Genomic DNA, 16,425 nt, shown 5'->3' on the forward strand with positions numbered 1-16,425 from the left:
GAGTCAGGGGTTTTGATGCCCAAATAAGTTGCTTGGACTATCAAAACCCTTTGTCTCAGTTCCATGCGATAGCCTGTGTCATCTTCCACGGTGCTGACACCTTGGCTGGGCTCCCATCGCTCGCTCTTGCAGAAGCAGCAGCAGCTCAGCAGGGAAGCGCAGGCAGGAGAGTCGTGGCAGTGGTGGTGTCGCGCCCCGCAGTGCTCTGGCACATCAGCAAACTCCGCTGTGGCGCTTCAACCAGCAGGGCCGTTGTTCAGAGGCTGGCAAGGCGCAGTGGCTGCGGGGCTGTGAGTGCCCTCGAGGTGCTGGGGGCCCTCAGAGGTGGGTTTGGGATGCCCACATCTGCCCACAGGGCTTTGATGGGTGCCAGTGAGCTCCAACAGGGAGTTGGAGACACAACTCACAGGTCATTGAAATATATGGACTGAAGATGGTATAGCAAATAAACCACATCATCCCTAATTTACTAATGCAAGGGGATTTATTTAGGCATCAGAGCTCCTGATTCCTTAACAAGTATTTGATGTTCTGTGCATCATCTCTGTGTTTTCACTTCCTTCACGGCGTGGGAGAGCAACTTTTCTGTTCTGGATAGCTCCAGGAGTGCCTGCACCCAGAATTGCTTTGGGTCTGTGCATATCTTCCTCTTCTTCTTGGTGACCACACTGCAGGGAGAAAAGCACCACTGGGGCAATGGGGTGCTGGGTCTGCATGGCAGCAGCCACATGTCCCCAACCACACTGCCATCCCTTCCTGACCACCTGTGTGTCACAGTCGTGGTGTTGTACTCCAAACCCCGGCTGGATATTCACATCACTGCTGGCAGGGAGCAGGAGCTGCTGGTGGCATAGACAGAGGCAATGAGCTTGTAAGGAATGGGACGTGACACATAACTGTAGCAGCAGCTTAAGGGGATGTCATCTGTGGGTTCAGGAAAAGAGAGCTGTGGTGAGATGCTGTATGTGGGGCTCCCTGAGGGTTTGCCATCAGCTACCCTCAGCTCATGTCATATCCCCCAGAAGATCCCATCTCCAAAGCTGAACACCAGCATTGGTGGCAATTGCCCACGCTCAGCGCTATGCTGAACCCATCCATGGGGATGGGGATTCTCCAGCACCCAGAACCCTACCAAGTAGGGGCAGTGCCTCCTGCCCCAAAAGGAAAGTGTAAGACATGACTTACCACTACTGCCAATAGGAAAGCAGTCCACAGTTGAGGGAGCAGAGGGCCAGGAGGAGACCAGCCAGGGCAGCTGCAGAACCCTTCATGGTGCTGTGGGACATGGGCACAGGGAGCAGGGCTGGAGCTAGCTGGCTTAAGGGCTCTGCTCTGCACAATGCTCAGCCCCTGCTGCACTGCCACTTTTATTTCCTGGCTGCTGGGAGTGTACAGGGTGTCAAGGGAAAAATATGAACGCATAATAACTAGGAAATTATTTCAGAACCCCTGCAGAAATAAAGCTGCAAAAAGGAGAAGCACCAGCCATAGGGCCACTGCTTTCAGATTCTGTTTTAGTGCCCAGTGGGGCACACGTGACACCAACCCTGGTGCTCTGCACTCACCCTGCAATGAGAGCCAGGCTGGGATGTGGAGCTCCGTGGCTGCAGCCCCAATGGGAGTTGGGTGGACGGAGGCTGCTCCATCCTCACTGCACACCACAAGCTCAAAAGCAGCTGTGCTTTCATGCTCTTCTGGGTTATAGGGAATGTGGTGACGAGTGCCCAACACACGTGATTCAGTTTCCTTCATCCCTGACAGCAATTTGCTGACCACTTGATATCCTCATTGCCACCAGGCACCCCTCCTTCTGCAGCCATCAGCATTAACTCCATGCTCTTTGCTGAGAAAGAAAAACAAACTTCAAATCCCCTCAAGCCCAATATTTCTCCATTGCCATCTGACATCAACACAAATCAGTATCACATGAAGGGAACAGCTGTGCAGGGTATCCTTAAATCTGCCACCTGGCTGCCTCTATGGAGCTGTTCCTGCTTGGTGGTGGGCTTCAACAGAGAGGCAAAGCGTTTTCAATTGCAGGAATTTTATTTAGGCATCAGAGCTCTTGACTCTTTAGCAAGCATTTTGATGTGTTCTGAATCATCTCTGTATTTTCACTTCCTTAGCATTGGTGGGATGGATAGGAGGGAAGTTGTGGGTGCCCCAGATATGCCCAAACCAGCTTGGATGAGCCCTGGGCACCCTGAGCTTGGGGGGGTGGAGGGGTGCAAGAGTCTAGAGCAGGGCTGGAGCTGTGTGTGCTGCTAGGTCCCCTTCCAATCTGTCTGTTTTATGATTCTATAATTGCACAGAAGGTCAGTTTTCTTGGCTCTGGAAGAGTTCCAGGCGTTTCTGCACCCAGGACTCCTCAGGGTTTGCACATACCTCCTTCCCCTTCTTGGTGACCAGGCTGCAGGGAGAAAACCAGCGTTAGGTTCACACGATGATTGGTTCTGCAGGCAGCACACACACGTCCACAGCCACACTCTCGTCCCTTACCAACCACCCTGGAAGCTGTGGCATGATGCTGTTGTGTTACACCACAACCACCCCAGCTGTGGTTGGATACTCACATCACTGCTGGCAGGCGGCATTTGCTGCTGGTGGGGAAGGCAGAAGCAATGACGTTGCGTGGGATGGGACGTGGAACGTAGGAGAAGCAGCAGGTTGTGGGTAGGTCATCTGTGGGAGAGAGAAACAAAGCCCTGGTGAGACCCCACAGGTGCCCTACCTGGGACTTTCCAAGGATCTCCCATCACATAATCACCTCCTGATGTCATATCCCCCAAGGACACCTCTAGGGTCCCCGTCTCCAAGGCTGAGCCCCAGCATGGGCAGCAGTCCCCCACAGCCCACCATGAAGGTCCCATCCATGGGGATGGGGCTCCCAGGGAGGAACGGGCACCCAGACAGAGGTACATAATGAGACCTGACTCACCCAGATGGGCCACAGCTGAGGAGCAGAGGGCCAGGAGGAGCAGAGCTGCCAGGATGGCTGCGGGGCCCTTCATGGTCTGCAGGATGTTGGCACGGTGAGCAGGGCTGGAGTTGAGTGGCTGCAGGTCTCTGCTCTGCACGATGCTCAGCCTCTGCTGTGCTGCCACTTTTATCCCCAGGCACTGGGTGCGGAAGGGTTTCGAGGAACAAAAGATGAGTACATAATAAGTAGGAAATTATCTCAGAATTCCTGCAGTTTTTCTGAAATGGAGAAATAAAGCTACAAAAGGGGAACTGCTGGCCGCTGCTTTCAGTTTCTGCTTTAATGTCCAGTGGGGACTGGCCAGCTCCTGACTCCTCATGAAACCCACCTGTCTGCTCTGCACTGACCCTGCAGTGAATCCCCTCAAACCCAACGTTTCTCCAACATCAGCCAAAATCAACATTGCATGGAGTGAACAGCTGTGCAGAGCACCCTTAAACCCACACCCAGGCAGGGTCTACACTGTTGGAGGGCGTACAGAACCTTCACCATTCTGGTTTCACATTTCCTAATGCCTTCTGGGCTGTTCCCAGGTCCTCACAGTGAGGCAAACCCCAACGCGGCCTCTCTTTCCCAGTGCAGGATTCATGTCTCACTACAGCCACACAGGTGCAGGTCAGAGCAAGTAGCTTTATTAAACCTCAGTAGAGCTGTACAGTAGTGTGAAGTGGGACAGAGGGAGACAAGGCAGAGCTGGCTCCATAAGTTAATGAGACATCACAGGCACTGACAGGTCATGGCAGGGTACGTAGAAATAGAGCTGGTGTTGGTAGCAGCTCATGTTGAGGTGTTGCTCAGCTTCTTTCCCTGCAAGTACTGCTGGAACCAGCCCTCTGCAGGGTCCACGCAGAACTTCTTCCCCTTCTTCAGCTCCACACTGTGGGTAGAGGGGCTGGGTTAGCTGGAGTGTCCTCCCCTACCCTGCAGCATCATTCCTAGCATTCCCCAAAACTCTGAGTTCTAGCAGCCTCAAATCCCTTGTAAACTTTGGTTTCCTTCCCATTTTTATTGCTGAAATGAGGGGCTGCTGGAAGATTTGAAATAAGGCATTGAGGGGAGGAGGAACATGTGGATAGAACTCAGCATAGAGCACCCTGAGAGGAGCTTACTGTGGACATTCATAGTGGGAAGCGAAAGCACAGGCAGGGTGGCTGAGGGCGAGGAGTGCGATGGGAAGGAAGACTGAGGAGGAAGGTTGGTGGAGAAAGACTGGGTATGGGAGGTTGGGGGAGGAAGGCTGGGGATGAAGGCTGGGGCCTCAGGGACTCACATAATGGCTCTGCGGGAGCAGTTTGGAGGTGTTTCCCGATAGCTGCGGATGAGCGAGGTGTTGATTTCCTTCTGGATGAACATGTTCTTGTAGCAGCAGGAGCTGTAGGAGCTGCGGACTGAGAGGAGGAAGGGATTGGTGCTGTCCCATGCCTGACCCCAGCCACTTCCCCCACTGTGAGGATCCCTGCCATGTCTCCAGCTCTGCAGGTTTGCCCCCATATTCCTCTCTGACAAGAAATCCCCAGGAACAAGCGTTATTAACAAACATCTTCCAAGCCAGTGTTGACCCCTTGGCACCTTAAGTCCACAGCAGAAGCAGGGGCTGAACCTATTCCCCCATCCCCAACCCCAAACCTGCAGCAGGACGTGGGTTAAGACTCCGTGTTGGTACTTACAGGACTTGCCCCAGCTCTCAGTCCAGACAGCAGCGAGCAGCAGAGTGATCATGGCCAAGGAGTAGATCTTCATGTCCAATTTGGGTGGCTGTCAGCTCCAGGAACCAGTAGCTCTTGCTGGTTTGGTGCTGCTGAGTGCTACCTGCTTGTACCTCAGCATTATATAGCCCCTGTCCAGGATTTCCATGACAGCTCTGGACTCTCCCCAGGGGAAGAACCACTCGTTGCTATTACTAAAGGGCAACTGGGGGATGGAAATTCCTCTCCCTGGCTGGTGCTGTTCCGGCCCCTCTTCACACCCAGCCTTGAGGGCTTCTGGAAAGTCTGGTGAGCACAGTCCTGTGCTGCTGCAATGCGTAGCAGCCTGTAGTCTATTTTGGGTTCAGCTGCTGCCACCGACAAACCACACAGGATGATAGTCATGCTCACTGAAGACCTGAGTGAGCTTCTGTTCAAAACTCATCCTGACTGTGATGCTGCTCTTGCAGTTTTTGCTGAGGTGACTGGTTTGGCACTGACTGCACCCAAGCTCAGGCCAGCCCACCCCAGACCCCATGGCTGTGTGCCAAGTGCCCATGGTTTTGGCTGTGCCCATGGTGCTTCCTGTAGTGGTGGCCATGTTCATGATCGTGCCCATGGTGGTGGTGGCTGTGCCCGTAGTGCTGCCCATAGTGATGGCTGTGTCCATCATGGTGCCTATAGTGGTGGCTAAACCTGCAATTGTGGCCATGTTTTTCATGGCTAAACCTGTAATTGTGGCCATGTTTGTCATGGCAGCCATGGTGGTGGCTGTGCCCATCACAGTGACCACGTCAGTGGCCATGGCCATTGCATCTCCTCGTGGCAACCCTGGCATGTGAGTTGTTACCAGGGCCTAACTGTGCAGCTCAAGTTGAATTTTGTCTGGGGATGGCTGATGAAGAGCAAGGGAAGACCCCTCTTTTCAGGTTTGGCACCCAGAGATGTGCTCAGCTCTTGCCCCTTTTGCAGATGGCTTCCCCAGGTCCCATGTGGACACTGCTTGACTCTATGTACCTCCAGATCCTTCCAAAAAGGAATTGAGAAGAGTGACCACAACATCATCTCTTCCCACCCCTTTACTGAGTTCAGCTCTCACAGCTGACATTTCTTACCCAAAGCAAGCCAAGAGCAGGAACTCTTCTGCTCCCCAGACACTTGGACAGCCAGATGTTTGCATACACAAGGTTGAGTTTAATTCTGTTTACAGTGCTGTATAAGAAGCATTAGTGATGCTACTCCCTATTAACCCCTGCACTGCAAAAAGCCCAAGGAGCACAGTGACACTGACATGCAAAGCAGTTGTCCCCTGCCTAAGACCCAGTCCAGCCATGGTCTCAGGGTGGAGAAGAGCAAGAGATGCAGGAGATACGGAAACCTGTGCACAGTGATGCCAAGAGCTCCAGGATCTCACAGTGGGAAAAATGGAAAGAAAACATGGAGGTGAGTGCTGCTCATCTGCATAGCACAGGGCTGAGACGGGGAGGACTCGCACTGCTCCTGGTCTCCCCATCTCCGTGATAAGGCTGCCTCCAAGGGCCCTATGCTGCTCTTGTGGCTCTTCTAGCTGGGGATGGAGTAGGAGCTGACCTGGAACCTCTGCTGGTACCTCTTCACCCACATCCTGTCTGCTGGGGTGCAGATCTCTTTGCCATTCTTCACCTTGAAGCTGTGCAGAGAGAAGAAATGGATTTAAGTCTCCTAACCCAGAAGATCCGAGGGCAGCGAATTCTCCAGCAGCACCCACTCACTGCCATGCTGATACCACCAGGGGGGCAGGCATACTCACATCACAGCTCGGTGTGGGCACTGAGGGCTGGTGGCATAGCAGGCAACGATGTTGTCCATTTTGATCCTTCTGGTATGAAAGTTGAAGCAGCACTTGTCAGGCACAGCTGGGGCTCCTGGGGGGAGAATGAGAGCTCAGCTCAGCCTGAAGGCCCCCAGTTCCCATCCCGGCCTCCTTGCATGATGCAAACCCCATGCACCCCTCCCTTCTCCTTGGTGTTCCCATCCCCGGTCCCGCAGGTGGCCGCACTCACTCTGGGCCAGGCTCTGGCAGCACAGCGCAGTAAGGAGGAGGAGGACAAAGAACACCCCAGCTGCCTTGGCCATGTCGGGCTGTAGGAGGGCTGCGGGCTGCTTCACTCTCCCTTCTGCTTGGGATGGACTGCTGGGCTTCTTTTATGGAGCAGCAGCAGTGCTGACTCCCATGAGGTCAGTAGTTGCGTGGACAGGGGGAGGACCTGGTCACTGGACATGTCCCAAAGAACAGAGAGTGGGTGATATCCTTCCCCTCCCAGAACAGTTTGAGGAGGAAAAACCTGCTCTCAGACTCTGAGGGGCTTGGGATTTTCTAAACTTCTTCCTGCAATACTGGGGCTGGTGGCCATGTTGCTCCCCCAGTTTGGCTCTGCACCCCAATCCCTAGGCAGGTTGTATGGCCATGGAGGGGTGCATGGGACAGGGCAGTGTCTGGAGCTGAGCAGGGTCCCACACAGCCAGGCATGCTCCCAACATACATCACAGCTGGCAGAAGCTGCCAGTCCATGGGAGCACAGTAATGCTTTGCATCCCACTGATTTGTGTCTCAGTGGGGAGGCAAATGTCCAATCCCAGACCTGACACTCTTTTCTAAAAATAAAAATAAAAATAAAATAGCCTATTTATAAAATAAGTTTACTAAAAAGTAAATAGCCTTTGCTCAGATGCAAAAGGCACATGTATGGCCCTCTGCTAGTTCAGGGGACTTTGGAGTCCTGTGGGGCTGGGTGAGGCTGGGCAGGTGTTTCCACTTCCTATCCCCAAGGCCAGAGAAGCAGCTCATGTTCTTGGCCACGATGAGCTGGGAAATAGCAAAGATTAGACTGGGCTTCCCCAGTGGTCTTTGCCTGCCTACAGCTGTGCCAAATCCCCTTCTCCCCCAGCCCAGACAACTCCAGATGCTGGCAGATGTACACAGACGCGAGTCCCTGCTGGCACAGATCTCAAGTCTGTGGACACTGGTCAAGGCTGTGATCATCCCCACAGGATGCTGTGGCCATCTCCATAGTGGGACCACCCGTACTTCTGCGTCCCTCTGGTTTCTCTTCTCCAAACCTATTTCCCAGAAATCAGACTCAAGCTTTTGGCTGCAGAAATCTCCCAGACTGCTGTGATGGAGTGTATGTGTGTAGGGTGCAGTGAGGGAACTGTAGGATATCCCAGGGTGCAAGGAAAGGGATGTTCTGTGTTTCTGTGTCCCATCCCACCATTAGCCCAACACTGGTTTAATTTCTCCACTTCCATCTTGTCCCAGCCCAGGGAGCAAAGGGAAGCAGATGGTGCTGGGATGGTGTAGGCTCCTGTCTTTGTTTTCACTCCCTGGATCCCTTTTCCCCATCTCATCCCCACATCCTGAGGTCTTCTGGCTGAGCAGGACAGTCTGAAACCTCACTGCCAAGCCATATGGAGCCCCCACTCCTACCCTGGTGACAGCATTGCACGGTGTTGCCCCAGGATCTGCTTTCAGTAGCACAGATTATCCTGGATGTGGCCAAGGGGAAATCTCAGACAAGCTTTGCTGGACCCTCTCCAGCACAAGTTGTTTCCAAACAGGAAATAACTCCTGAGTGATGGTATTTTCCCTGCATTAAGGAAAAGAAAGAGAAACATAAGGAAAATGAAGAAGTTTCACTGGACTGGGAAAGGCCCATTGTCAAAAACCTCACGCATGGGATGCTTTGGGTAGGGAAAGTCTAAGGATGCTGCTGCCATCCCTGCAGACTTCTTCTGCCCCGAGCCTGGTGCTGGATTGGGGTGATACCTCAGCCCTGCACTGAGCAGAATTCAGCAACACTGCTCTTTCCAGTGTGTTCACCCAAGTTTTATTGATGCTGCAGCGCTCCTCGTTCCATTCGATCGATAACCCCAGGGGATGGAGATCTAAGTGCAGTGCCTGCGGGACAGGATGGCTGCAGCAGCTGGGCCATCCAAAATAATGTCTGTAATCAAAGCCACTCTGACAGGTCGGGTCTGCTTTCCATAAAGCCATAAGGATTTGTTTGATTTATTCTTCTCCTTTTAAACTCTCTGTCTCGGTTGGAACAGAGCAGTGTTTCCATTACCTTGCTGAGGCTGATGGTGAGATAAGCACTTAATGCACCCCCCCCCCTTGTGCTATTTCCTTCCTATGGGCTGACAAGGTCCCTGCTGTCCCTGTGGCCACCTGGGACTTCCCCTGCTGTTAGAGGAGATGGTTTCTATTCAACCTGGTCTGAGACCTGTCCACCCTCGCCTGTCCCAGTGAAGAGGTGGCTCTGAGTCACCATGGCCACAACCCACACTCGTGTGGGGAGAGCAGCTGCAAACCTGCAGACATGCCTTTATCTTCCTCAAAAAGTGGTGGTTGCTATTTGAGGCTGGAAAACCCCATAAGGATCGGAGCCTCATCCTGAAACCTGGGTGATCAAAGGGGTGGGAGTGGGCTTGCAGCCCCCAAGGCATTGCCTGCCCAGAGGCTGTGGGGATGGGCTCATCTTCTGTTCCCAAGTGCTGTTGGGAGCTGAAACCATTTAGAAATAGTACGGAACAGATGGTGTTGTTCTTGTCCAGGGGAGAATGCACCAAGTCACAGCCAAGTCCTAAATTCATAAACATCAATCATGAGTGACCAGAGGGGATGCATCCACATCATCAGGTTAAGGCAGCTCAGAAACCAAAACCTCAGCAAAACCAATGGAATTGGGTTGCTATGCTGTAAATCTGCAGGGGCCACCTGTTGATTTTGGGGTGCATGGCTGGCTGCTGGGCTGGGGGATTCCCTCTTCCCAGTGCTGGGCTGTGGGCTGTGGGTGTCCTTCACTCCCATAGTGGGGAGGGCATTCCCAAAAAGAAAGGTTTTCCACCCAAAACAGCAGCCCCGGGGTCTGCAGTGGGCTGCAGGCTCAGACCCCATAGCAGAGCTGTACCCAAAGCTCCTAAAACAAAGGCAAAAAGCTTTTGTCTGTGATGATGGCTTCTCTCCAGACTACTTGGGGAAGGATCTTTGTTGTCTTCTCATTGGGATGCTCTGTCCTTGGTGGTTCCCCTGTTCAAGCTAGCTGAAGACCCTGCTTGCCCCAGGAACCCCACTGTGTATTGGTGACTCATTTCTGTGTCCTTTGGTCCCCGGCATCATGGCTGAAAGTTGATTTCACACCAGACTCCTCTGCTGGAGATAACAATCAGGGCTGGGCTGTTCGAGCTGAGTGTCATCTTCCCACTCTCTAACTTTGGCCTTTCAAAACCAAACCCAAAGACACTCCCTGCCTCCTTATCTGCACTCCGACTTCTGAACCTGCAGGCTGCACACACATCACTTCCCAGCAGCCTGAGAGCCAAGAGGCAGCATTACTGGGTGGTAAAAAACCAAAAAGATAAAGTAAGATGCTCATGAAATCCTCTGCAGTGGGAAACTGGGGTTAAAATTAGTCCAAAATTTCACCCTGGGGCCTTGGTGGGCTCTCTGTGTGCCTCCAGCATTGCAGAGCCTGTGGTGTCTGCCAGAAATCTCAATGCTTTTTCTTTGGGCTGGATTTTCTCCAGGCGCAGGAGCCAAGGTTGGTGGTGATGGGGGGCAGAGAACAACATCGACGGGGAGCAGGGAATGAAAGTGATGGAGAGCAGAGGGTGGAATTGATAGGGAACAAGGAATGGCATCAATAAGGAACAGAGAACAGCATCAATAGGGAACAGAGAATGACATCAGTGGGGAACAAAGAACAGCATTGATGGGGAACTCAGCCAGGTTGCTCTCTGTGCAGCACTGCCCTTCTGCAGGAGATCATCGCTATGGGAAATTTCCCTTAAGTGCTTCTGCAAGTGTTTTCTGGGAAGGCCGTGGGAAAAACCTTCCTCTCCTCTGTTCCTTCAGCTGGACACATTGTGGCTGCAAGGGGAAAGTGAAAGCCAAGGATTGTTGTGCTGGACGCAGCATTACTGATGGAGACAAGCGGTGGGAAACTTGATTGGTTGTTTTTTTTTCATCTTATTTGTTATCGTTTCACAGTTTCCTTCTGCCCGTGCTGGCCTTGGGAGAAAACTGTCCTGCCGGGTTGGAAATCCTCTCCCTGAGCCTCAGCTGCTGTTTTTCCACCCTTTGGCACAAGATGTCAGTGCTGCTCAAGGAACGGTGCTGCCCTCCACCCATCACCCTCTGTGGGTGCTGGCTGGGGCTCAGGGGTGACACCCAGCTGGAGGGCACCACCGAGGGCTTTGGGGCCTGGGGGAGATGGGATGCTCAGAGTAGGTCTCATCCAGCCCTGTGCCTTTGTGGCCTTATCTTTGGGGGTAAGGTGGAGCTCGCCAGCCCTAATGGAATCATTTGGGGGTATTTTGGGGGATAAAGGAGGTGTAAGGATGTCAGCCCCATCCCTGTGTCCCATGGCACTGCTATCAACGTGGAATACTGAGATCCAATTGGGGACATACGGCTCTGCTCAACGTCAATGGGAAATGCTGGGTATGGGGGTGCAAGAGCTGCTCCACACTGGGAAAAACAATATGAAAGAGAATATGGTGTAAAAGGAAGCAGGGGATCAAAAATGAAACTCTTTACCCATCACATGTGGAAAAAGGGAAAAAAATCCTCAAAAGAGTGTTGACAAGTCTGTAGGCTTCTGGGACCCTGGGTGACCAGAAAAATAACACATCAAAGACCTCACGTATGCCTGAAGACAGATAAAAACTCTGAGCCAAAATGTTCTATGAATATTTAACTACCATCAATATTTAATTAGGAGATAGAGAGAGATTAAGAGCAAGGATACCCATCCCCTGCGTGCACCAGCCCTGTGCTGTGCAGTGGGGGCACGGCACCATTGGGCTTGGTATGGAACACATGGTGCAGTCAGCATGGGGGAAGGAAAAGAAGCCCCAAAAGGAAAGAAAAGGCTCAGAGCTGCAGCAGTCCCAAGCATGGCCCTTCCTTGAAGCCTGTCCAGGACACAGTAGGGTGGAGGATTGGAAAAGCAAGGAGAGAAACTGTCCCAAAACTCATGGGAAAGAGTGAAGATTGAGGATTTGTCACCCACTGCTGCGCTGGGAGAGCACAAGGGGGTCCCCATCCTGCCCTGGTGACAGTGACAAGGTGTGGCAGTGTGGTGTCCCCTCCCTCTGCTTTTCCTTTCCTTCATCCTTGGCCACTGTGGGACAGGGGTGAGGATGGGGATGCTTAGGCACATCCCTCCTGCAAACCACTACCTTTCCTTGGCCGTCCCTGGGAGTGCAGCAGGAGCAGGACAGCTCAGCCCTGGGCTTTGGGACTCCCCTTCCACACCTGGGGGTTGTTTCCCTCTATGGGAGTGTTCTTGGTTGGATGGGGACTGGAAGGTGCCAACAAAGCCTGGAGAGAGTGGTTCCCTGCCTGCTGTGGAACAGTGCCTTTGCTGCAAGTTTACATCCCCCAGATGATTCAGACACACTTCCAGCTCCTTCCTCATCCAGCGGCTCCTTGTGCAAGCTGTGAGAGGGTTCAGTCCCAGTGCATTTGCTCTGGGCCAAGTTTTGGAATTGATCTGGGATTGGACTGCACTGCCCCATCCTCACTTCACATCCTACTGCCAATCCCCATGCTCCATCCTGCTGGATTCTGAGCAGCAGTGGCACATTCTATGGCATCCCAATGGCTTTAATCTGGGTTTTATGCCTTCCACGGTCCTTGAGCATCTCTTGAGCTGTGAACGCTGCTACACACAAGGCTGTTTCCCACCTGCAGCTGGAACCTGGAAGCATCCCGCATCCTACACTCCCTTCCCCAGCAGTGTGAAGCCCACTCCACTGCAGGACCTGCCAACCCCAGAGCCCAGCAACGACGCCAGCACCCGCTTTGCCCTGGGAGGACGAGGACGATGCAGGCACTCGGCTATAAAATCACTTCTCGTGCAGCACGGGATGCTGCCATCAGTCTACGTGGGAACCTGCCTGGCTGCCGTATCTGGGCCATTCACCACTCGAGACTTTTAGCGCCCGGAGCAACGGCATGTACTGCTGATGAGTTCTTTCTGCTCCAGTAATTACAGTGAGGAATTTGTCAGAACGAGCTTTCTAAAACCTTCTTGTCTTGTTCTGATTTTACCTGGAGTGTAAAAAGTCATTAGTATGGTAAAACGGAGGCTGTGCTAAGCCAGCAAGCCATCCAGATAACACGGTTTACATCCACTACACTCTCAATATGCAAAAAAGAAAAAAAAAAAGAAAAAAGAAAAAAGCTGGCTTTATATTTTACCCAGATGGAGTTTTTTCGCAATTGAAATTAGCAGGATGGGAAGGGAAGGGGGGAAGGCAGCAGAGCTGGTGCACATTGCCCTGTAATTCTGGGCAACTGCATCTTTCCATCCAGGCGACAATTGGAGTGGCTCCTGCAGCCTCACACCGCTGCATGGACCGTGCTGCTAAGGCACATGGAGAGCACTGAATCCATTTGGCTAGACCCTAAAATGCATTTCCTACACTGGATGGAAAACTCAGCCAGAGGATGCCCTGCTCTGAGCATCGCCCCATCCCACAGGGAGCACAGCACAGGGAGAAGAACACCCACCTGGCCCCACCGCAGCCCCAAAATGGCCCTGTGTGTGGCTCCGGATGCTCCCAGCCCCTTTTGGCTCCTGCAGCGCTGTGAAGGATTTTAGCAGATGTCAGGGAGCATCTGGGGCTGAGCGTCTGGGGAACTCAGGCTTGAAATGAGCCAAGAAAAAAATATCATCTCGATAGGAAAAAAAAAAAAAGGAGCTGAGGTCAGAAGAAGTTGTGAAGCACTTGTTTGTGTCCTGGCCGCTATTTTCGGCCATTCCTGGTATGAGAAATTAATAATCGAATCTTAGTGCAATACAAAAAGTATTAAAAGAGGATTACACTGAGTGGGAAGAGCTGAATATGTGAGCCAGAGCTGCTCTGAGAGAAGACAGATGCAGGATCCCACATTTCGCCTCCATCTCCATTCCCATTCCCATTTCTATCCCCATGCTGGAGGTGCTCTCCAGTTGGGTATTGCATGGATACCTGCTGCTGCTTCATCTCTGCTTGCCCTAAAACCCAGCAGGAAACCTCCATCCCCACGGCCTTTGGGTTTTTTTGTTAATAAGAGTGCTTGAAAAAAAAAAGAGATGCATCTGTCTTGGGCTCTAATCAAAGCATGTGGGTTTGGATTTAATTAAATGATAAGTTTTGAGGGGCTGAAAGGAAACCCTTTGGAGGGGGATGCATGGATTCCAGGGTATTTCCAGCATCCCCAAAGGTTCCATCAAAGAGAAAAAGTGATTGCAAGGCAGAGCATCTGTCTGTGATGCAAAACCCAAAGCATTCCCATTTCCTCTGCTTTTATTTTCTTTGATGAACCACTTGGCAGAACTCAAGCAAGTTTGTCAATTTTTTTTTTTGACATCTCCAGATCTGACTTCAGGGCCCAGAAATCTGGGGGAGAGGAGAACATTTAATAGCAGCGTTATCTGCAGGAGACACAGCAGTGCTGTGCCACGCGTGCAGGTGGCGGGCAGGTATTGGTGCTCAGATGGGTATCTGCGTAATGATGTTTATAAGCTGGGAAACAGATGGATCTGCACAACGAGGCACAGCTTTGCCTTTTTCCCCTTCCTTTTTTCTCCCATGGGGTGGGAAGCTCCCAGACAGCAGGTGAATACAATCAGGAAATCTTTACTGGCAATTCGCAGAAGTGGCAGTGGAATAATTCAGTATGATGTGTGCAATGCTGGTTTGTGGCAGCTGGGCTCGGGGCAGGGATTTGGGGTGCTGTGGGGTGCTGCCAGCTTTGGTTTTGGTGGTGGGGAACAACAGGACTCGGTTTTGCTTAGCTGCAAAACTGTGGTTGGAGGGAAATGAGACACCGATTGAAGGTTGAGATCCAGTGGGTTTGGTCAAAAATTCAGGAAATAACCCCATAGGGATGGCTCAGAGCTTGGCTCAGTGCTCCCAGAAGGCAGTTTGCTTTCAGCTCTTCCCCTAAATGCCCCCAGCCTCTCTGGGCGGAGGACAGATGCAGAGGAGCCCCATAGAGGAGGAGGAAGAGGAAGGTGTGAGGATGCTGTGGGATGAAGCATCCCTTGGGGATCCCCCTTGTGGCACCTTCCCAGCAGATTAGGGTCAAAATGAAGAGAATTTGCTGCTTCATGACCCTCCAGAGCACCCTTTCCTCCTCTGTTCCAGACCCCTGCTCCTCTTTTCCCCCTAAGCTAACTGTTACAGACTGGAGGATGAAAGCCAGGCACAGCTTTAACACCAGCGCTGTGTTTTTCCTCACCAAATATGTACAAATATTACCTGTCAAGCATGTAACCTGTTTACTGAAAGTGATTCGGTCAAGGGGAAATGGAATTAAATTATTTGTCAGCCTATATTCTTTGCCATATTTATGGCTGGCGAGGGCAGGAGTGTCAGCTCAAATCTGAGGGGACGTTATGGGGCTGCAATAGGATTTACTCACACCCTGAAATTTGGGAAATGTTTCCAACACTCCACAAAGGTACTTTGCATTCTCGCATTGTTTCCAGTAATAAAGTCAGGTTATTACAGAAATCTATTACCATCAAAAGATGCTGATAAACCTCCGAACCTTCTGCGGTGAGGTTTAATATTCCTCCTGGAGAGCTTGTGACAGCACCCGCTCCTTATCTCCCATCAGCCCACCTGAACGGGCTGTGCTGCTATCTGATGGTGTTTGTCATTCGGTAGGGATGGGTTCTTGTGCTTAATCCCCAGCTTGATTTCTTTCTCAGCACTCCCCATCGGCCAGAGCTGTCAGCCCCCACTGTGACATGTGCACAAGGGGCCATGGGACTCAAAGGGTGAATGTGTTTACTTGGAATCCCAACCCAAACCCCAAACCCTTTTCTTTATGGAGATTGTGGTGCTAGAGGAATCACCAAAGTGCACTGTCCTTTGGGCACGAGGGCTGCTGCAAAGAGCAAACGGGTTTGAAGACACTCTGCATCCTTGAGCGATGGGAAGTGGGATTGATCACAGGCTCATGGAGGCTTTAGAGAGGAGATTTGCTTTGGGGCAGTTGGAAACTGCTGCTCTCCGAATTGTTGGCAGGTGGAAGGAAGGTAGACTTGGCTCTGATGTTGTAGATGCAGAATAATGTGGGTTTGGGGGGATCATTGGGACAAGCCAATCTTGCAAGCTTCCTGCTCCTAGACACACCGTTTCATGTTTGGAAGAAGAAGGGATCCTCTCCCCCCAGCAAAATGCAGACCAATGCCCCCAGCTGCAGTGCTGTGCCTATTGCCCATCCTTCAGCAGGGAAGCGTGCAATGGGAAAATCTCATCCTAGGAAAAAATCATTCGGTTCTACATATTGGGGTTGGGGGAAGTTTATTCCTTCCTGTTCTGACACTGAGAAGTGGAAGCAATGGGCTCCCAGCCTGGGGCACAGCATCAGGAGATGAGGCAGTGTGAGGCATTGGGGTGGTGGATCTCCGCCTTTTTTATTTCCAAGCCTTCATTTTCCAGCACAGAGGGGGAAAAAAAACAACAAAACCCTTGTCACTGTATTTAATCTGTGTTATGAAAACCTATGAACCCCGCAGGCCATTGGTGCGATGGGGTCTGGACGCTGCGTTAATGCACTCACTGCTTTTCCTCTTAATGCTCTCTCTGCCCGTGCCTTCCTGTGGGCTGCCCTGCAGCTAACCCACACCAAGAGCAGGGCTTGGGGCTGCCAGGAAGCACTGCTCAATCCTGAAAGAGCAGAAAGTGCTGAAACATCAGGAGATGCTGAAATATCAG

At 52.0% G+C, this 16,425-nt stretch overlaps 4 protein-coding genes across 4 annotated transcripts; all 4 read right to left on the reverse strand.

The window, feature by feature from the left end:
* Nucleotides 1-465: 465 nt before the first annotated feature.
* LOC128083610 (C-C motif chemokine 4 homolog) lies at nucleotides 466-1,943 on the reverse strand. Its single transcript, XM_052689064.1, is given in 4 exon segments — nucleotides 466-668; nucleotides 816-924; nucleotides 1,186-1,219; nucleotides 1,221-1,943. Coding segments are annotated over 4 exon segments (339 nt in total). The 5' UTR covers nucleotides 1,287-1,943; the 3' UTR covers nucleotides 466-538.
* An 83-nt stretch (nucleotides 1,944-2,026) lies between these two features.
* LOC128083613 (C-C motif chemokine 3-like) lies at nucleotides 2,027-3,488 on the reverse strand. Its single transcript, XM_052689068.1, has 3 exons — nucleotides 2,939-3,488; nucleotides 2,574-2,682; nucleotides 2,027-2,410 (listed from the first exon to the last, which is right to left on the reverse strand). The coding sequence occupies exons 1-3, from the start codon at nucleotides 3,009-3,011 to the stop codon at nucleotides 2,317-2,319; spliced, it is 276 nt and encodes a 91-aa protein (XP_052545028.1). The 5' UTR covers nucleotides 3,012-3,488; the 3' UTR covers nucleotides 2,027-2,316.
* Nucleotides 3,489-3,590: 102 nt separating this feature from the next.
* On the reverse strand, nucleotides 3,591-5,722 carry LOC128083612 (C-C motif chemokine 1-like). Its single transcript, XM_052689066.1, has 4 exons — nucleotides 5,395-5,722; nucleotides 4,648-5,361; nucleotides 4,251-4,368; nucleotides 3,591-3,857 (listed from the first exon to the last, which is right to left on the reverse strand). The coding sequence occupies exons 2-4, from the start codon at nucleotides 4,718-4,720 to the stop codon at nucleotides 3,758-3,760; spliced, it is 291 nt and encodes a 96-aa protein (XP_052545026.1). The 5' UTR covers nucleotides 4,721-5,361; nucleotides 5,395-5,722; the 3' UTR covers nucleotides 3,591-3,757.
* A 116-nt stretch (nucleotides 5,723-5,838) lies between these two features.
* On the reverse strand, nucleotides 5,839-6,846 carry LOC128083611 (C-C motif chemokine 3-like). Its single transcript, XM_052689065.1, has 3 exons — nucleotides 6,708-6,846; nucleotides 6,455-6,569; nucleotides 5,839-6,334 (listed from the first exon to the last, which is right to left on the reverse strand). The coding sequence occupies exons 1-3, from the start codon at nucleotides 6,778-6,780 to the stop codon at nucleotides 6,229-6,231; spliced, it is 294 nt and encodes a 97-aa protein (XP_052545025.1). The 5' UTR covers nucleotides 6,781-6,846; the 3' UTR covers nucleotides 5,839-6,228.
* Nucleotides 6,847-16,425: the final 9,579 nt, after the last annotated feature.

The sequence above is a fragment of the Tympanuchus pallidicinctus genome, unplaced genomic scaffold (assembly GCF_026119805.1).
Source record: "Tympanuchus pallidicinctus isolate F22 unplaced genomic scaffold, pur_lepc_1.0 scaffold24, whole genome shotgun sequence".
In the NCBI taxonomy this organism is placed as follows: domain Eukaryota; kingdom Metazoa; phylum Chordata; class Aves; order Galliformes; family Phasianidae; genus Tympanuchus; species Tympanuchus pallidicinctus.